This window comes from Sphaerodactylus townsendi, linkage group LG06, assembly GCF_021028975.2.
Source record: "Sphaerodactylus townsendi isolate TG3544 linkage group LG06, MPM_Stown_v2.3, whole genome shotgun sequence".
NCBI lineage: Eukaryota > Metazoa > Chordata > Lepidosauria > Squamata > Sphaerodactylidae > Sphaerodactylus > Sphaerodactylus townsendi.
The window spans coordinates 127,327,912-127,349,106 of record NC_059430.1 but is presented as its reverse complement, the minus strand read 5'-3'; the positions used below and the strand labels follow the sequence as shown (position 1 = coordinate 127,349,106).

General features: G+C 50.1%; 1 protein-coding gene, 1 non-coding gene and 1 pseudogene across 2 annotated transcripts; 2 read left to right on the top strand and 1 right to left on the bottom strand.

The window, feature by feature from the left end:
• The window catches only part of LOC125435528, a 53,982-nt pseudogene extending 34,112 nt beyond the window's left edge, over window positions 1-19,870 (top strand).
• LOC125435962 lies at window positions 1,432-1,550 on the top strand. The gene has a single exon (XR_007244949.1). It is a non-coding gene; the product is annotated as a 5S ribosomal RNA (ribosomal RNA).
• On the bottom strand, window positions 5,348-7,301 carry B3GNT8 (UDP-GlcNAc:betaGal beta-1,3-N-acetylglucosaminyltransferase 8). The gene has a single exon (XM_048502066.1). The coding sequence runs from the start codon at window positions 7,190-7,192 to the stop codon at window positions 5,975-5,977; it is 1,218 nt and encodes a 405-aa protein (XP_048358023.1). The 5' UTR covers window positions 7,193-7,301; the 3' UTR covers window positions 5,348-5,974.
• Window positions 19,871-21,195: the final 1,325 nt, after the last annotated feature.

Below are 21,195 nucleotides of genomic sequence, written 5' to 3'. Positions count from 1 at the left end.
TTTGGATTTATATCCCCCCTTTCTCTCCTGCAGGAGACTCCAAAGGGGCTGGACAATCTCCTTGTTCTTCCCCCCTAGCAGCAAAACACCCCTGTGAGGTAGGTGGGGCTTGAGAGAGCTCCGAGAAGCTGTGACTAGGTCTTGTTAGTCACCCAGCTGGCGTGTGTGGGAGTGTACAATCTAACCTGGAATTCCCCAGATAAGCCTCCCACAGCTCAAACTCGGGTTCCTCCAGACAGATATGACGCAGCTCTTAACCTCCTATGCCAGTGCGACCATCTCCCTTTTTGCCACTGGACTCCAGTTGCTAAGGCTTCTGTGGGGCACCGCTAAGCGTGCTGCGGACGTATTTGAGCCAGTTGGAGAAGACCTGCTTTTTTTCATTGATGTTTAGTTTTTCTTTTCTTTTCTCTCTGGGGCCCGTGTCCATTCAGTGAAGATTCCCAGACCCCCTGGTAATGCCTTCTCATATGCTTACTCCTTCTTGTGCCAGCCACGTGGGTGAGGGGCAAAGAACACTGGAGTGACTTTGATTTGTAGTCGCCCTTTGTGAAGCGGGGCCAGGGGGCGGGGTCTGCTCTCCTCCCCCCGCCCCCCACTGTAGAGCTGAGTGGTTCCCAAAGCGGTTTGATTTAAAGGAGCAGCAGGTGCGTAGTGGCTAAGAGCAGGTGCACTCTGATCTGGAGGAACCGGGTTTGATTCCCAGCTCTGCCGCTTGAGTTGTGGAGGCTTCTCTGGGGGATTCAGATTAGCTGTACACTCCCACACACGCCAGCTGGGTGACCTTGGGCTAGTCACAGCTTCTCGGAGCTCTCTCAGCCCCACCCACCTCACAGGGTGTTTGTTGTGAGGGGGGGGAGGGCAAGGAGATTGTAAGCCCCTTTGAGTCTCCTACAGGAGAGAAAGGGGGGATATAAATCCAAACTCTTCTTCTTCTTCTTCTTCTTCTTCTTCTTCTTCTTAAACATGTTGCCACCAGCAAGGCAAAAGGATCTCCGCCAAGGGCGTCACTGTGGTTGGAATGGTGTCTCGTGCAAACTCAGCTGCCCCTGCTGCAAAGCAACCTCGTGGTCCTGGCATTGTGTTGTACAGGTCATGGCTAAGTCTGTGCTGTCACAAGCCCCCCCCCCCCCCCCCCCGGAGAACGATTTGACATCATCTTTGAATCAGACCCCAGCATAATAGGTTGACTTATCCCTTGGCATGCTTTCGGGGTTTGAGCCCAGGCGGAGAAACTCATCCTGAAACTGAGCCCTGCAGACTTCTGGTTGAAACGGCTGGTTTGCTGAGGGGCCGGATCAGCTATTCCTTTTCATTGTGAGCCTGGGAGTTGCTAGGTCGGCGCGTCGCCCATCCTCACGCTTTGCAAACGCGGCCCTGCTAGGGCCGAAGCCACCCTCCTGCTGGAGGCACAAGTGCCTCAGTTTGGTTGCCTACGGCCATACCACCCTGAACACGCCCGATCTCGTCTGATCTCGGAAGCTAAGCAGGGTCGGGCCTGGTTAGTACTTGGATGGGAGACCGCCTGGGAATACCGGGTGCTGTAGGCCTCAGTTTGGTTCAGTTTCAGCCCTTTTCATAGTCCTGCCGGTGACAAAGTTGAATTGAAACTGTGAGCGATGCCTAGCAAAGTTTGTAAAACGGGAGGTGGTGATGGCCGCTCACCTGGATAGCTTTAAAAGGGGCTTGGACAGATTTATGGAGGAAAAGTTGATCTGTGGCTACCAATCTTGATCCTCCTTGATCTCAGATTGCAAATGCCTTTGCAGACCAGGTGCTCAGGAGCAGCAGCAGCTGCAGAAGGCCATTGCTTTCACCTCCTGCCTGTGAGCTCCCAAAGGCACCTGGTGGGCCACTGCGAGTAGCAGAGGGCTGGACTAGATCAGTGATGGCGAACCTTTTTGAGACCGAGTGCCCAAATTGCAACCCAAACCCCACTTATTTATCGCAAAGTGCCAACCTGGCAATTTAACCTGAATACTGAGGTTTTAGTTTAGAAAAGGCCGGTTAGCTCCCTCTTCCTCCACCCCACCCGCTCGAGCAGGGGCCAGCCTGCCCTAGCCTCCAGCAAGTCCCGCATGCACTGCTCTGTGCCTCTCTAGCATCTCTGCCTCCTCTGTGCCCCCCCCCCCCTCAGGCAGCAGCCACCCGGAGCACAGGCACCAGGTCTGCCAGCTGAGTCCTCCCTGCTCACTGCGGTGTGCGCATGTTGTGCTCAGTGGCCCAGGTCAGTCTAGATGTGTGTGTGTGTGGGGGGGGGTGATTTTCCACCCCCCACAAGATGAACTCTGTGTGCATGTGCCCATAGAGAGGGCTCCGAGTGCCACCTCTGGCACCCGTGCCATAGGTTCGCCATCACTGGACTAGATGGACTCTGGTCTGATCCAGCAGGTTCTTTCTGATGTTCTGATGAGAACTGCTTTAGAGCCAGCGTGGTACATGGGTGAAGAGCTGTAGACTCTGATCTGGAGAACAGGGTTTGATTCTCTGCCCCTCCACAAGAAGCCTGCTGGGTGACCTTGGGCCGGTCCCAGTTCTCTCAGAACTCTCTCATCCCCACAGACCTCACAAGTTGTCTGTTGTGGGGAGAGGAAGGGAAAGGCATTTGTAAGCCCCTTTGAGACTCCTTGCAGGAGAGCAAGGCAGGCTATACATCCAAACTCCTCCTCTTCTTTCTGCTTCGCTTGTGCCATGAGGCAAACATGTTGCCTCAGCTGACAACACTTGAAAGATCCCTCCGGCCCCCATTTCGCCTCCCACCCCACAACCCAGGGTCTTCCTTTTCAACCCCCATCCTTCCATGTTTGGTTTTTGACGCAAAGGTGGGCTGTTTTCCTATTTAAACCTGACACTGTAAAGGGACCCTTCGGTTTGCACGCGTCAGAAAGGCTCCCACAATCTGTGGCGGGTCAGCATTTTCTTTCATTAATTTTCATTGCCACATTTGACTGAAAGAGCTTCAGGCGTGCCCGGAGATCGGTGGTATCAGTGTTCAAAACCACCGCCTGTCTTCATTCGAAATGCAGCCTGATTTCAGTAACGTATAACCAGAGATGGGACCCAGCAGGTTCTCACAGGTTCCCGAGAGTAGGTTACTAATTATTTGTGTATTCTGAGAGGGGGTTACTAATTGGTGATTTTGCCACGTGATTTTTGCCTTAGTTACGCCCCTCCTCTCAGCAGTAGCGTGCAGAACTTGAAGCAGTCTAGCAGGAGGTGCCCCGGCGTGCGTGGCAGCCTGCTCTGTGTGTGGCCTCAGCTTCCCGCCCAAGGACTGGCGCAGCGGAGCAAGGCCTCTGCTACAGCCCCGCCCCAGGAATGCCCCGGCCTCGGAATGCCCGGGCCACGCCTCTAATGCTCCCTTCGCCCAGCCCCATCATGCCACGCCTCACTGCTTGAATCCCCACTAGACCATGGGAACCCGTTAATAAAAATTTTGGATCCCTACCATCATGTGAGTAACCCCAATGAGTAACTCTGTTTCAGCCCCCCTCCCACAACATAACCGTAAATAACGACAGTCACAAATAACTGGTACAGCACCTAGGATGTATTTTACTATGTACATCACTTCATGAGCACGGCAGGAGACGGTTTCCCCTCCCCTTTAAATAGGTCACACGAAAACATTGGAACCTTCTTCAAGTTTCTGAGCCGTTGACTTAACACCTGTTTTGCAGCCACAAACGTTTTTCACATTTATATTATTTTACAGTGTCTCCTTAAGGTTTAGCTAAACCCCGGGAGGAAGCAAACGCATGTTTGTTAACTTGATTTAACAACCTTTTGTTTACCTGGCTTTGGGTGCGTCAGCCCTAACAAGGGAAAGCCACAGACAAAGGGAGTAGGTTTCAAGTGACACAGATCTCTTCATCAGGCGAAATGCAGCTGTTAGGTAGGTGAAGAAAGAAAGGGCGGGTCTAATGATTGCTTGCTCTGCGTCTGTGCTTAGGTAAAACTCCCCCCCCCCCCGTCCCCTTTTGTTTTGTTTGTTTTAAATAAAAGATCCTTAATAAAGGCTGGGAATTACAGTGGCCTACCACCTGGGCGATAATCAGAGGCTACAACCGTATCTTTATAAGGAAAGACAAAAGTCCACATAGCTCAGTGTTCCAGATTGTTAAAAACATTCCTGCTCGAACAGCCCAGGCCAAGTCCGGAGTGCCTTCCTGTTGCAACCGTGATTTTCGCAGAAAACATTTTAGAAGCGCCTGAAATGTATCAGAGGAGCCAACAAGCAAGCAGGAAATTGGAGTCAGAATTTTTTTTCCTAAAAGGAAGGTGAGTCTGTTGTACCCCTTGCAATAAATTAAGCTACGCAGATGGAGGATGGAGGAATTATCTTAGACCGGGATGTCAAACATGCAGCCCGGGATCAGAAGTCAGCCCCTTAAGGGGGCTTGTCAGCAGAGGTGGGATCCAGCAGGTTCTCACAGGTTCCCGAGAGTAGGTTACTCATTATTTGTGTGTGCCGAGAGGGGGTTACTAATGGGTGATTTGGCCACGTGATTTTTGCCTTAGTTACGCCCCTCCTCTCAGCAGTAGCGCGCAGAACTTGAACCAGTCTGGCAGGAGGTGCACCGGCGTGCGTGGCAGCCTGCGCCTGCGTGCATTCGTTTCCCGCCCAAGGACCAGCGCAGCGGCTGCGTCCTTGCCACAGCCCCGCCCAGCGATGCCCCACCCCCGGAATGCCCGGCCCCGCCCCATTGGCGCTACGCCACTGTTTGAACCCCACCACCATGGGAACCTGTTACTAAAATTTTTGGATCCCACCACTGGTTGTCAGGCCCCTAAATCAGCTGAGGCAACCTCCCCCCGGTTGCTCCCGATCTGGCCTGGTTGGGGGGGGGGAGGTGCTCAGCTGGCTTGCGGGCCTGGTAAGCCCCCTCGTGGCAGCCCCCCTCACCCTGCTGCAGGCTTGCCAGTCCAGGACTGCTGCTCCCCCCCCCCACACACACACACCCAGTGCTGTTCTGGGGAGTCAATGAGACAGCCCCCGCACTCCCGGGCCTGGCCCAACCTAATCATATTTATGTCATATCCAGCCCTTGTGACAAACGAGTTCGACACCCCTCTCCCTTCTTAGACTAAAACTATCTTGGACTGAAAATTCTCCCCTCCTCTTTCAGTGCCAGCAGCAGTGGCGTAGGAGGTTAAGAGATCGTGTATCTAATCTGGAGGAACCGGGTTTGATTCCCAGCTCTGCCCCCTGAGCTGTGGAGGCTTATCTGGGGAATTCAGATTAGCTTGTGCACTCCCACACACGCCAGCTGGGTGACCTTGGGCCAGTCACAGCTTCTCGGAGCTCTCTCAGCCCCACCCACCTCACAGGGTGTTTGTTGTGAGGGGGGAAGGGCAAGGAGATTGTAAGCCCCTTTGAGTCTCCTGCAGGAGAGAAAGGGGGGATATAAATCCAAATTCTTCTTCTCTTCTTTGTGTTCGCAGGCTGGGCGTTTTTCCCAGTCTTGCGACTTGAGGTTCACTTCAACCGCAGTTGTCAGGGACCGGACCAAGGCCTTTATAATGGGCTCTGTTACTCTGTTACCCCTTTCCATCCACCCCAATGGACAGAGTACCCCATCTCCTGTACCTGGAATTCGGGAGGTTGCCCGTCACTTGCCCACTAGATGGAACTGAATGGTGGCCTGCGACCTTTCCCCCTCTCCACCTACTGCTCAGCAGCTTGGTGATGCCCTTGACATAAAAGGATCAGACCCCAGTTTATCTACTACAAGGGTCTGTTTCCAACGCCAGCCGGCAGATGCGTCTGGAAGCAAGAAAGCGGGCAGCTCTTGCCTTCCCCCCCAGGAGCTGGGATTCAGAAGCACCCGGCCTCTATGCGCAGAGTTGGCCAGGAGGCCATGCTCTCCCCTGCAGGAGACGCCAGTGTCCAGCCGCAAAGGATGTCCCATCCTACCCCCTCAACAAGGACCCGGGACCTCAACGGAAAGAGGCCGAATTGTTTCTGGGTCTCTCAACACGTGAGGCTGGGGTCCCTGATTTGTTTCCAGAGGTGGAGGGTCTGATGCGGACTGCGCTGGTGGACCAAGAGCAATTCTCTGTGCACGCAGGGGTTCTCGCGGTCCTTCTCTGCGATATCAAACGTCTGGAAGCCGGCGTGCGCTTCGGGGCGGATCCCCAGGGCTTGGAAACACAGCCCCGTGTAAACGTCATCGATCGGGTAAAAGGGTATGTATTGAGAGATGGCGTGGAGCCACGGGGCCAGCATGCCTGAGAAGATGTAGCCCCCGCCTCCCGCGTAAGCCGGATAGGGCCCCACGTAGTACGACTCGGGCACGTAGTACTTGCTCTTGCGGACCCGGAATGGCGAGGCGTTGGCCATCACTTGGCCCACGTAGATCGGCTTCCGGTTGTCCAAAGAGCTCAGGTAGTCCACGACCTTTGGCGTGTTGATGAACACGTCGTCGTCCCCTTTGAGAATAAAGCGGACGTCCCGGCAGCGCTCCAGTGTCCAGTTGAGGAAGAGGAAGTCCTTCAGCGTTAAGTTGAAGAAGGTGTCTTCAAAGTCCCACATCAAGATGTCCCCAAATGTCTGGCTCTCGTACTCCACCATGCGCTGCAGGTTGGGCCCGTGCCGCCCCTTGGCGGTTCCCATCAAGAAGACAGTTCGCACCGGTAACCCGTCGTGCTCCCCTTCTTGTCCCCAGGAGTCCCGCACCGCCTGACGGGCGGCGAAGTTCCCCGGCAAAGATTTGATAGCCAGGAGCAGAAACGTGCTGTTCTTGCTGCAGGAGCATTTCGACGGCTGGTCGATCAACAGCGGAAAGCTCCGGCATTCGTCGTACAAGATAAAGTCCCTATAAAGCTGTGAATAGGTCCCAAAGTTGCTCACCCTTTCCGCATCTCTCGGCCTGTCGCATTTATGCGCGGAGGCATTCTTCCACCCGGCGTCCAGCGCTTGGAAGATCTGGTGCTGCTTCCTGTTCCAGTAGGCGCTGGATTTCTGGATGCTCTGGCGCAGCTGCTGTAGGGACGCGTTGAAGCGGAGAGGGGCTTCCGCCACGGCATCTTCAACCGTGGCCTGGACAGGCGTGAAAGCGCTGGTTCGCCAGTTGGCCTCGTGAGGGGTCGGGAATCGCTCCTCCTGTTCCGCGGACCACTCAATGTAGGCTTTGAGGGCAACCAGCGTCAGCAGAGCGGTGGCCACCGTTACGCACCTCGAGCCTTTCATCTTCTTCCTGGAACACAGCAGAGGCCAAAAAAATTAGGACTGAAAATAAAACGGTCAGCTTTGCCCTGTTAAATAAACCCCATCTTAATCTATTGTCGAAGGCTTTCGCGGCCGGAATCACTGGGGTGCTGCGTGGTTTCCGGGCTGTACGGCCGGGTTCTAGCAGCATCCTCTCCTGACGTTTCGCCTGCATCTGTGGCTGGCGTCTTCAGAGGATGTGAGATCCAAGATGCCAGTCACAGATGCAGGTGAAACGTCGGGAGAAAATGCTGCTAGAACACGGCCATGCAGCCCGGAAACCACACAGCAAACCCACCCATCTTAATCCTTAGTGTCCACACAGTATGGGCCAAAGCTCTTGATGTTAATTATTTTTTATCTATATCCCACTTTTCTGCCCATTGGGGATTGAAAATGGCTTACAGCACTGGTGGCGAAAGCACTCCAGATGTTAAGGACTACATGGGGGTGGGATCACTTGCTGCAGCTCCGCTCTGCTCGCTCACCCGCTTACCTCGTTTCCCTTTAATTTCCGAGGAAGGGGCAGCCCGCGCAGGGAACCTCCCAAAAAACCGCGAAGAGCAGCTTGCGGCTCAGCGAGCAGCGGAGTTCCCGACCCCTGGGCTAGGCCGTGCCGCGGTCTTTACCTCCTGCCTGCCCCGCTGCTTGCGGGGCGGGCGCTCTCCCGGCGGCCGGCCAGACCGAGCCGAGCCGCCGGGCCCATCTTCGCCTGCCCTGCAGGAAGCAAGATTTGCCCACAGAAACCAAACACTGGCCAAATTCTGCACTCCCCATCCCCATGCCACAAGGGTAGAACGTTTAACAAAGCAGGGTGGGCGCATCTGCCATGGAGGGGAGGGGGATTAATCATTAACAGACTTGCTGGGTCAGTTGAAGTTGAAGTTAATCATTAACCGGCAGTTTGCAGAACTGAGGAAGATTGATCAAAGGAGTTGAAGTTAATCTTTAACAACCGGTTCCCCGAACTGAAGACAATGTAACAACCGGTTCTATCGAACCGGTGCGAACCGGCTGCATCCCACCTCTGTCTGGGTCTGTTTATTGGGAGGACCACGGGACATGACAAGAAGCAAGTTTTGATTTGCAGAAGTGGTTAATACTTGAAAGTTACTAGTGCTGTGTCTTTTGGAATGAAATTAAGATTGGTCTGAGTCCATATAGTTGGGTAAGAATGAGTTCATCCAGCGTGCAAGCAGGGAATTATTTTGTTAACCTGGTTCAGCGAGGGCAATGAACAAACTAGAAAAGCAACGTTACGCATCACAGCCTGGTTGGGGGATCTCAGCACACGTAGAGTCACGTTGAACTCTAGAATAAGACTGAAGATGTTTGTTAATAGAATTGACAACAGGTGTCTAAAGGTTAGTTTATTGTTCCACAGAATTCTGCTAGGACTTGATTTGTTTGTTTTGAGAGATTTATGTTATAGCTTGTTCTAACTTTGTTCATGAATTCTGTACCCCTCTGCTGTTGTTTCTTTCAAGTTTTTTTCTGGAGAGACGATTTTATGTTGTCTCTGGTTTGTCAAAGTATAAGAGGTAGTTTCAGAGGGAATCCATGATAGTTTCAGAGGGAATCCATGTCGGTCTGCAGGAGGACAGCTGGATTTGAATCTAGTAGCAGAGACCAACAAGATTTTGGGGGCGTCAGCTTTTGAGAGACACAGCTACCTTCATCAAGTACTTTTTCTAATGAAGGGAGTTCTCTTTCTCCAAAGCTTATACCCTGAAAATCTTGTGGGTCTTTATAAAATGCTACTGTGCTTGAAACTAGTTTAAAGTACGAAGGGACTGATGGTATATTTTGAAACGTTTCTGCCATATCTTTATACCCACATTCCATTTGGATGAGAAGCGTCTAGCACAGGGGTCTGCGACCTGTGGCTCCGGAGCCGCATGCGGCTCTTTCAGCCTTATACTGCGGCTCCGCGTGGCCTGGAGGTCGGAGGGTAGCATGGCGTGTCCCTCCAGAGCAGCCACCATCCCCCCTCTGCCATCTCTGCAGCCGCCATCCCCCCTCTGCCCCATAGAGAAGCAGAAGGGGTTTCCCTGCCCGGCGCCGCTCCCTTCCACAGCGCAAGATGTGGTGGCAACGGGCAGGCTGCAACCACCATTTTCCCTCTGCCCCATGGAGCAGGCGGCTGCCTGCTTTGTCGGGATGAGGGGTTTCCCTGCCCAGCGCCTTCGCCTTCCAGCGCTGGAAGGGAAGGTGAATGGCGGGGCTGAGCCGGAGGCGGTTCCATACAGAGCCACCTCTCCGGCTTGGTAGATCTTTGGGGCAGTGGAAAACAGGTCCAAATGGCTCTTTGGGTGGTAAAGGTTGCCGATCCCTGGTCTAGCAAGTAATCTGCTAGTCGTAGCACCTGTTTCATGTTTGCTAAAGATATATTTTGCTTTTAGGTTTTTAATAGCTTTTTCCAGTCCAAGGGAAGCTTCAAAATCTATGAGTGCTTTTTAAAAAAATTGCAGATCTTCCAAACCAGCAATTTTCTTTAGCACAGTTAAAGTTTTCCATGTCACTTTTTCCTAGATGGAGGGATGCTTATCTCAGGCACTGTGAGCTGGTACCCCATGGGTTACTGTAAAATCATCTTTTATCTACTTCCAATTTCACTAAATACAGCTTTTACCTTTTAGTAATATGTTGTTTTCAGTGCAATACGAAACAGTTACAGATTTGAAGACTGGAATTTAATAATGTTTAGCTATAATAAATGGACTAGTAAAACTGCTTAAAAGTATATAAATGATAAAGATTCTAAAACCTTATAAAGTCTCTCTAATAAATAGAAAATGTTACATTGGGATCCATTATGTAATATGTAGTTAATATAATGAGGGGTAGATTTCCTTTTCTTTGATGTAATCATGTTTGTTTTCTATTATTTCTTCTATTTTTTTCTTGTATGTTTCATAAATGTTGAAAAAAAACACCCAGTTACAGCTTAATAAACCCACTTTTAATGGATTTAGAAGGGCTTAACTTGGCTCAGGATGGTTCTGTCCTGGATCTTTAGATGCAGACGCAAACAATTCTGGTTGTATGTTCTTTTAAGATCATCATCTTGCTTAATGGCAGAAATGCAAATCATGTACAGTGGAACCTCGGTTTTCGCCGGCAATCCGTCCGGCAATGCTTGGCGAAAACCGAAGCTACGCTGTTTGCGCATGCACTACGCACATGGCGTAGCGAATTCACACAAAAAGCGTAAATTTACGCAAATAGCGTAGCATTTGCGTAAATTTACGCAAATGGCTTCACGAATTTACACAAAAAGAGTAAATTTACGCAAAAAATTCACACAAAAATTCACACAAAAAGCGTAAATTTACGCAAATAGCGTAGCAGATTTATGCAAAAAGCGTAAATTTATGCAAACTGAGGAAAAAAACCAGCTGGGGGCGAAGAGTAAATTTACGCAAAAAATTCACACAAAAATTCACACAAAAAGCGTAAATTTACGCAAATAGCGTAGCAGATTTATGCAAAAAGCGTAAATTTATGCAAACTGAGGAAAAAAACCAGCTGGGGGCGATTGGCGAAAACCGAAACTGGCGAAAACCGAATGCAATGATTACCGAGGTTTCACTGCTTGGTGAAAACCGAAACCGGCGAAAACCGAAGCTACGCTGTTTGCGCATGCACTACGCAAATGGCTTCACGAATTTACACAAAAAGAGTAAATTTACGCAAAAAGCGTAGCAGATTCACGCAAAAAGCGTAAATTTATGCAAACGGCGTAGCCGAAAACGGAGGCACCCGGCGAAAACTGAGGCAAAAAACCAGCTGGGGGGGGGGGGGGACTGGTGAAAACCGAAACCGGCGGAAACCGAAGGCGTCGATTACCGAGGTTTCACTGCACCGAGTTAACAGGTGTCCGAAGCAGCAGGGAGACATTTGTTTTACTATTAATCCTCAGAAAGATTTGCGTCTGCTTCATTCATCTGAAAAGACCAACACAACATAAAAAGCTGCAGTTCCAGATTTGGACCCAACAACCCTTAATCCAAATCCTTCCTTGGCTATCAATCTCACTAGGTGGCTTGGAGTAAACCGCCACCTCTCTTCCAATTTACTTCGCAGTAATTCAAGAGGATAAAATCAGAATAACCACATGAACATAGCCTTAAAAGGGAGGGGAGAATAATAAGAGCAAAATATATACGTGTATTATTTGGTGTGAGTTTTTAAATTAACATCCACTAAATATACTGCAGACTACTTTCACCTGGATAGGGCCTTAACATTTGGACTTCTTTGTACAATCGACCTTGGCGACACACTGTGCCGGTATTTGGCATAGATACCCGTGCTGATATAGTAAAAAGTTTTGAATATGTACACAGTTTTGAATATGTACACAGATCAGGCCAGAATAGGGCAGTAGGGAGGCACATGGGCCACCTACCCTGGGCATATGATTTTGAGAGGGTCTACTCCAGGGGTAGGGAACCTTTAACACTCAAAGAGCCATTTGGACCCGTTTTCCACGGGAAAAGAAAACACTTGGAGGCGCAAATAATTTTTGACATTTAAAATAAAGATAACACTGTATATATTGGGTTTTTTTACCTTTTACTCTGCTCATACTGAGAAGTGCATGGATGCGTCTGCCCTGCTACCTGCAGGGAGGGCAAGGATGGGGCTAGTGGCTCGGCCTCGCAGGCCGCCGGAAAAGCACCCGCCCCGCTCCAATAGGGCAGGCGAGAGGGGAAGCCTGCGGCGCAGCCCAGCCGGACGCTTGAGCAGTTGGTGAAGAGAAGCTGAGGGAACGAAGGATGGGGCCAGTGGCGTACCGGCTCGTGGAGCCGCAGTGCAAGGGCAGAAGAGCCGCATGTGGCTCTCGAGCCGCAGGTTCCCTACCCCTGGTCTACTCCCTCAGGCAGAAGCAAATCAGCAGTGGTGTAGTGGTTAAGAGCAGGTGCACTCTAATCTGGAGAACCGGGTTTGATTCCCTGCTCTGCCGCTTGAGCTGTGGAGGCTTATCTGGGGAACTTGATCAGCCTATGCCAGTGATGGTGAACCTTTGGCACTCCAGATGTTATGGACTACAATTCCCATCAGCCCTGGCCAGCATCCACCACGGGCCTATGCACTCCAAAACACTCCAAAACACGCCAGCTAGGTGACCTTGGGTGATCTTTCAGCCCCACCCACCTCACAGGGTGTTTGTTGTGAGGGGGGGAAGGGAAAAGAGATTGTCAGCCCCTTTGAGTCTCCTTGCAGGAGAGAAAGGGGGGGATATAAATCCAAACTTCTTCTCTTCCTCTTCCTCTTTGGTAAAGACTGCTGATATTGTAGAGAGAGTCAAGGAGGATCATTTAGCACAAAATATAAATATTTTAAATTCGTAATCATAAAAGATGAATACAAATAAAATACAGATAAATAAATGCAGATAGCTGAAACCAACTTATGTTCTTTCAGATCAGTTTTGCAGGACAATTAAAATATGAAAGTGGGTGATACATAAATCATACGTATTTGGCACAGATTACAAAAATACTTAATGAGCCGTTTGAAATGGGAGCCACAGTTTCCATCTGGCCTGGGCTTAATACCGGCTTTGCGCAGGCCTGAGGCACAGACCCTGTAGAGTTTCCTGTTTCAACACAAGATGTTGTCACATAAACCTGACAAAATCAAACGTAGATGAGAATATGCGATATAGGTATGAGAGGTTTAAAAAATCCCTTTCCCTATGTGCAGTTTTAGATGCAGTTTTAGATGCAATTTAGATGCAATTATCCAACACTTTCTTTAGCACGTTACCCAGAGAAATAAGCTTCTCCTATAGCAATTTTTGTTGTCTGCACATTTGATAAGTATGTCATACGGAACATGGTTAAAGTAACAGTAATTCCCCTTCTTGAACAGTTTCCAGCTCCCTAAATGTAGACAGCAACTTGTTCAGTCACCTTGGTAGGTGAGTAAATAGTTCCAATTGTGGTTTTATCTAGAATTTTGCCCTTCAAGAATGTTTTTCTTTTAGATCGGCCAAATAATTTGTTACACAGATAGGAAGAGTGTTAGAAAAGTAACCACTGCTGTAGATTTGGAGGTTCCAGGGAAGGAATAGTTTGGGGAAATATTTAGTCAGCAAGTGATAGATATATTTCTTGTCTGGATTGATTTCTGGTAACATTAAAATATCAGATCACTTCCTGTTGGAAATAACTAGTATTTTTTTCTGCTTTTAATCGCATCGTTTATGCCCCTGACATTAAAGGTTAAGATTTTTATTTTTTACCAGCCATTTACGATTCAAGGATACAAGCCTATAAAGATCTCTACATTATTCTCTGCCTCCTCCCAAAATAGACAGCGCAATTTCTCTGATGCAAGAAAACCACACGATCTTAACCTGAGCAGCTGCCGCCTCCGCCCCCAAGTGAAGTCAAACACCCACACTGAATATGAAGAGTTCCCAAATCTAGGCCAAAAATGTGGTTAAAAATTTGGAAGGAGGGAGTGCGAGAGGGGCAGGAAGCCCTGGTCCAAGCTTCTTAAAGGGTCAGCATTTAAAGGAAGCAGAAATACAAAGACAAGTGAAGAAATGACCCCTGCAAGGGAAAAGATCTTTGGGCACAGGAGTTTATTAGAGAATTGCCATCCCCAAAAGAATGCAGTGCTGACATTATTGTGACAGTCTTAAACTGAGATTGCAAAGATACTGATTTAGATCCTGACGGGGAGTGCTCATTCTGCTTAAACCAGGGGTCTGCAACCTGCGGCTCTCCAGATGTTCGTGGACTACAGTTCCCATCAGCCATGCTGGCAGGGGCTGATGGGAATTGTAGTCCATGAACATCTGGAGAGCCGCAGGTTGCAGATCCCTGGCTTAAACTGATAAGGGCTCAAACACATGGGATGCTGGGAGCTCTACGGCTGCAATGTTGGAGCAGCAACAGCACCTGTGGATGGGATCGAGGCCAATCTTGGTCAGCTTTGTGGTCGTTGGGAAAAGGGGATTCATTCCCCCTCCCTTTTCCCTGGTCAGAAATTCTCTCCTGGGTTGTTTCCAGCAGGGAAAAAGGCAGGCAGCCCAAAAGGTGCCTGTCTTTTTCCTTATTGAGGCTTAAAGCAAGCATTTTTGATTGGGGAAAAGGCCCAGAGGGAAGGGTGTTGGGTAGTTAGCCCCCTTCCCCTGCCCCATGGCTACAGCCAGAGGTGAGATCCAGCAGGTTCTCACCAGTTCCCGAGAGTGGGTTACTAATTATTTATGTGTGCCAAGAGGGGGTTACTAATTGGGTCTGATTTTCTATTAGAAATTCCATTAGGTCCAAAAATAATAAAGTCCTGTTGTTTCCTATGTGGCTGGTTAGCGAAGGTAGAAAACGGGATAATTCTCCCTGTTGGGCTGTTTTAAAAACATGTTTTATGAATATGTTCCTTGTTTAAGGAAAGTATCCTTCTTTTGATTTCTAGGAACAAAATTAAGTATTTGAAAGTATTAAGTATTTGACAGGCAGTCAATTAGAGGAGAAGTCGTTTCTGTTGGCAGTAGACGATAGGACTTGCTATAATGAGTTTAAATTATGGACAGAAAGAGACCAGCTGGAAATTAGGAACTTTTTTTTTACAGTAAGAGTTTTTTACAGCAACAGAGAAATTATTAATGCCCCGCCCCCGGAATGCCCGGCCACGCCCCCGTCGTGCCCCGCCCAGCCCCATTGGCGCTACACCACTGTTTGAATCCCACCACCATGGGAACCTGTTACTAAAATTTCTGGATCCCACCCCTGGCTACAGCCCTAATCCCATCTCGTACCTGATTTTTTTTTTTAAACCAAGGGATAAATTGTGTAACTAGAGTTCTAAGTATGGAAGTCCAGCATCATATATGCCTTGATCTTAATTGTGTGGCTGTCAGAAAATGTGCGTGTTACCGGGAACTGCCCGTACGTCACGCAAACCTCTGCAACTCATGACTGACTGACATCTTTTTGTGTGTGTCGGCTGCAATACGTTGTGTTGACTTCTCACTGTTGATTGATCTCAGCAACTCGGATCTCAGAGGTCCCTAATTTTTGTCGTAAACTCATAAACCTCCGTACATTCTTTCTCAGTCCTTCCTCCATCTGTAATAAGACCGGCCAACGTTAGTGACACGTCGTCAGGATTTCCAAAATAACCTACCTGAAATGCTTTGGAAGTTGAAAGCACAAAAGAAATACTAAATGTCATCTGGTGTTGTAAGGTATATTGCCTCTGTAGGTGAGGGTTCCACTGAACTGCCAACCACACAAATCCAGCATTCAATCCTTTTTCAATCACTGGCAGCAAATCCGTTCTGCAAGAATGATTCTGCAGCAATTGGCGGACGATGAATTACTTGGTTTCGTTCAGTGACTCCAAATTCTATGTGAGCGGAAGAGAAAAAAAAAATCTCCTTCTTCACGCGACCCAAAAGCCAGCGGCATTCATGTCCTTCAAGTCACTTGTTTATCTTTTTAAAAAGCCTCGAGTCATAATGGAAAATGTTCCAACCCTGTGATTATTTTGTCCTCTCTGCACCGTCTCTGGGTTGCCGATACCCACTGGGAGAAAGTGTAACCAGCAAGGAACACACTCTGCTCACAAGACCATGGTGCAGATTTGTTTTTAAATATATTTTTATTATTTTCTCATTTATATAAATGATCAAAATATAGAAAACTGAAACCCAACCCCCCCCCACAAAAATAGCACACAGAAAATAAGAACAAAACATTATACCATGCATATAAAATACTATATTTAATTTTTTTTTAAATTCAGGGTAGTCCTACTTTCCCTTAATTAATTTCCACTGCTATGCCAATAACATTTTAATGACAACCGGGATACCCATTCGCTGGGGGGAAGGAGCCTAGCTGTTAATTTTATCGTCTGCGAAATACGCAAAAATTATCCAAACGAAACATTGTTTTTAAAACTGTTTCTGCACAATACATAAAATACAGTTTCCATTTCTCGGCAAACTCTTGGCCCCTCGTTTGAACGTCACCTGTCACGAAAGTGAAGTCCTGGTTGCACGGGCCAGCTATTATGCCTCGGATCACGGGAACACAGCACGCTGACGTACGCAAAGGCAGATCCTTGGTCCATTGTCTGTACTGTTTACTACAGGGGTCTGCAACCTGCGGCTCTCCAGATGTTCACGGACTACAATTCCCATCAGGCCCAGCCAGCATGGCCAATTGGCTGATGGGATTTGTAGTCCATTGGCCACGCTGGCAGGGGCTGATGGGATTTGTAGTCCATGAACATCTGGAGAGCTGCAGGTTGCAGACCCCCGGTCTACTCAGACAGCAACCCCTTTCCGTGGCCTTGAGTAAAATCTCTTCAGATCATCCCTTACCTGGTGGTTTTAACTGGACGTGCTAAACCAGGGACCTTCTGCAAACAAAGAAAATGTTTTGCTACTGAGGCAGGGGCGTACCGGCCTAGGGACACGAGGATGTCCCTAGCTGCACGCCTTTTGGTCACATGAGGGGGCGCCGGATGCCCCCCCATATGACAAACCAACGTGCGCCCCTCCATCACAGCACCCACCCACCCACCCCCGGGCCGGCTTCTGCCCTCCCCAGAGTGTGGAGAGAGCAGGAGCTGAGCCGGCTGCCCTCCACGGATGTGCTTTTAAAAGCACGAAAGCCTGGGCGGGGCTTGGGGGCATGGCCCCGCCCCGAGCCCCGCCCCCAAGCCTCCATGCTTTTAAAAGCTCGTCCTTGGAGGCCAGCTCAGCTTCTGCTCCCCCCAGGCTCTGGGAAGGGAAGAAGCCGGGCTGAAGGGAGCCCAGGGGCGGCACGGACAAGCGCCCGGAGGAGGAGTTGTATCCGGGTGCCATTTTCTCCCCATACGCCTCTGTACTGAGGCACATTCTCTCCCCTGACTATCCCCAAATGTCCAGCTTATCCCACCGTTCCCCCAAAGAACTCAGAAGGTTGTACATAGTTTCCCCTCTTCCATTTTAGCTTCCTAACAACTTCATGAGGTAAGTTAGGCTGGGAGAGAATGACTAGCCCAGGGGTCTGCAACCTGCGGCTCTCCAGATGTTCACAGACTACATGCTGGCAGGGGCTGGTGGGAACTGTAGTCCATGAACATCTGGAGAGCCGCAGGCTGCAGACCCCTGGACTAGCCCATGGTCACACAGTGAGCGTCAGGACAGAATGAGGATTTAATCCCCAATTTCACCTGCCTGAGTCAACAACAACAACAACAACCTTTATTTGGCATTTAAAAATAGGTTCTAGAGCATTGCCAGACATTTTTGAAATACAAATCAAGAGTACATTCAAAGCGTACTGAGTCTAGCACTCTGGTCACAGTAGCTGGCTGCGTGACTGAGCGGTTCTCAGCTTCAACTACCTCACAGGGGAGTTAAAATGAAGGAGAGAACGGTTGATTCCGCACAGCAAATGAAGTCGGTATAAAGGAACCTGTTTCCCTTTCTCTCATTCATTCATGGACACGCTTCCCTTTAAAAAATTTCCTGCAACACATGTGTAGCTACGCAGGCGTGCAGAAACGAATTGCCCCACAGCAATGCCAATCGTCCCATGATACGACCGGTTGCGCCTGCACAGTTACGCAGACGCAACGCTCAAAAATTATTTTAAGAGAAAAAGGGGCTTCCCTGCGATGGCTGGAAAATGGAAGCATATTCTCCCTGACCGGGGACAGCGCGGTGGGAGGGAGGGAAATGGAACGCCTCCTGCCTGGCCATTCGTGGGGCAGTGGCTCCAACCTGGGGATCGTTCCGCACATGCAGACTAATGCACTTTCAAACTGCTTTCAGTCTTCTTTGAAGCTGTGCGGAATAGCAAAATCCACTTGCAAACAGTTGTGAAAGTGGTTTGAAAATGCATTATTTTGCGTGCGCGGAAGGGGCCTGGGATTTTTCAAAAGAATAGCTGGTTTAGCGATTTAAAAAACAAAACAAAACCTGGATTGGAGGGGGGGGAAACCCTGGATTGGGGGGAAAAAACCTGGATTGGACAGGCTTATTTTGGGGGCAGGACCTGCGAAAAGCCCCCCCCCCCCCACGGGTTATATAGCATCCTGGCCTGCTACATTTGGCCTGTGTGACCCAACCATGCTGTAAGCCTGTGGTGGCAAACCTTTGGCACTCCAGATGTTATGGACTACAATTCCCATCAGCCCCTGCCAGCATGGCCAATTGGCCATGCTGGCAGGGGCTGATGGGAATTGTAGTCCTTAACATCTGGAGTGCTTTCGCCACCAGTGCTGTAAGCCATTTTCAATCCCCAATGGGCAGAAAAGTGGGATATAGATAAAAAATAATTAACATCAAGAGCTTTGGCCCATACTGTGTGGACACTAAGGATTAAGATGGGTGGGTTTGCTGTGTGGTTTCCGGGCTGCATGGCCGTGTTCTAGCAGCATTCTCTCCCGACGTTTCACCTGCATCTGTGACTGGCATCTTGGATCTCACATCCTCTGAAGACGCCAGCCACAGATGCAGGCTAGCGCTGATCAGGAGAAATGCTGCTAGAACACCGGCGCATTGTCCGAAACAACGCATACACCCCAGTGAATTCCGACATGAAAGCCTTGTGGCCGACAATGGCCAGATTAAGATGGGGTTTATTTAACAGGGCAAAGCTGACCGTTTTATTTTCAGTCCTAATTTTTTTTGGCCTCTGCTGTGTTCCAGGAAGAAGATGAAAGGCTCGAGGTGCGTAACGGTGGCCACCGCTCTGCTGACGCTGGTTGCCCTCAAAGCCTCCACATTGGAGTGGTCCGCGTAAGGAACAGGAGAGGGCCGATTCTCGACCCCTCACGAGGGCCAACTGGCCGAACCACAGGCAGCTTCACGCCTTTGTCCAGGCCACACGGCGTTGAAGCATGCCGTGTGGAAGCCTCTTCCCGCTTCCATGGCGTCCCTGCTACAGCCAGCTTCTTAAGAGCATCCAGAAATCCAGCGCCTACTGGAACAGGAAGCAGCACCAGATCTTCCAAGCGCTGGACGCCGGGTGGAAGAATGCCTCCGCGCATAAATGCGACAGGCCGAGAGATGCGGAAAGGGTGAGCAACTTTGGGACCTATTCACAGCTTTATAGGGACTTTATCTTGTACGACGAATGCCGGAGCTTTCCGCTGTTGATCGACCAGCCGTCGAAATGCTCCTGCAGCAAGAACAGCACGTTTCTGCTCCTGGCTATCAAATCTTTTGCGGGGAACTTAAGCGCATGCGTCCAGGCGATCGCGGGACCTCCTAAGGGGACAAGAAGGGAGCCGCGACGGGTTACCGGTCGCGAACTTTAATGGCGATGGAGAACCGCCAAGGGGCGGCACGGGCCCAACCTGCAGCGCATGAGGTAGATCACGAAGAGCCAGACATTTGGGGAACATCTTGATGTGGGACTTTGAAGACACCTTCTTCAACTTACGCGGCTGGAAGGACTTCCTTCTTCCTCCAACTGGACACTGGGAAGCTGCGGGGCGTCCGCTTTATTCTCAAAGGGGACGGCGGCCACGTGAGTCATCATCATACACGCCAAAGATTAGGTGGACTACCTGAAGAGCTCTTTGGACAGCGGAAGCCCACGATCTCACTACGTGGGCCAGAGTGTTAGCCCAACGCCTAAGCCATTCCGGGTCCGCAAAGAGCAAGAGGTACTACGTGCCGAAGTGCATTACTTCACGTGAAATTTCTATCCCGACTTAGCGGGAGGCGGGGGGCTACATCTTCTCAGGCATGCTGGCCCCGTGGCTCCACGCCATCTCTCAATACATACCCTTTTACCCGATCGATGACGTTTACACGGGGCTGTGTTTCCAAGCCCTGGGGATCCGCTTGAAAGCCTGCCGCGCCATCACCGGGCTTCCAGGCGTTTGATCTCGCATGAGAGAAGGACGGCGAGAACCCCTGCGTGCACAGAGAATTGCTCTTTGCAGTCCACCAGCGCCAGATCCGCGATCAGGACCCTCCACCTCTGGAAAACAAACGTCGAGGACCCCAGCCTCATCACGTGTTGAGGAAGCACTCCAGAAACAATTAGGCCTCTTTCGTTGAGGTCGGGGTCGCCTGTTGAAGGGTAGGATGGGGACATCGCTTTGGCGGCATTTGAACACTGCGGCATACCTGCAGGGGAGAGCAACTGGCCTCCTGGCCAACTCTGCGCTATGAGAGCCGGCGTGCTTCTGAATCCCAGCTCCTGGGGAAGCTGCAGAGAGCTGCCGACAACTTGCTTCCAGACGCATCTGCCGGCTGGCGTTGGAAACAGACCCTTGTAGTAGATAAACTGGGGTCTGATCCTTTTTTATGTCAAAGCGAGCATCCACCAAGCTGCTGGAGCAGTAGGTGGAGAGGGGAAAATTAAGCGAGGCGCCATTCAGTTCCATCTAGTGGGCAGAAGTGACGAGGCAACCTCCCGAATTCCAGGTACAGGAGATGGGGTACTCTGTCCATTGGGGTGGATGGAAAGGGGTAACAGAGTAACAGAGCCCATTATAAAGGCCTTGGTCCGGTCCCTGACAACTGCGGTTGAAGTGAACCTCAAGTCGCAAGACTGGGAAAAACGCCCAGCCTGCGAACACAAAGAAGAGAAGAAGAATTTGGATTTATATCCCCTTTCTCTCCTGCAGGGAGACTCAAAGGGGCTTACAATCTCGCCTTGCGCCTTCCCCTCACAGCAAAGGCACCCTGTGAGGTGGGTGGGGCTGAAAGCTCCGAGGAAGCTGTGACTGGCCCAAGGGTCACTTGGCTGGCGTGTGTGGGGAGTGCACAAGCTAATCCTGAATTCCCAGATAAGCCTCCACAGCAGCTCAGGGGCCAGAGCTGGGAATCAAACCAGTTCCTCCAGATTAGATACTAACGCAGTCTCTTAACCTCCTACGCCACTGCTTCGGCCACTGAAAGAGGAGGGGAGAATTTTCAGTCCAAGATAGTTTTAGTCTAAGAAGGGAGAGGGGTGTCGAACTCGTTTGTCACAAGGGCTGGATATGACATAAATATGATTAGGGTTGGGCTG

Coding starts and splice junctions, on each gene's coding strand:
- B3GNT8 (XM_048502066.1), bottom strand. CDS start 7,192: ATGAAAGGCTCGAGGTGCGTAACGGTGGCCACCGCTCTGCTGACGCTG.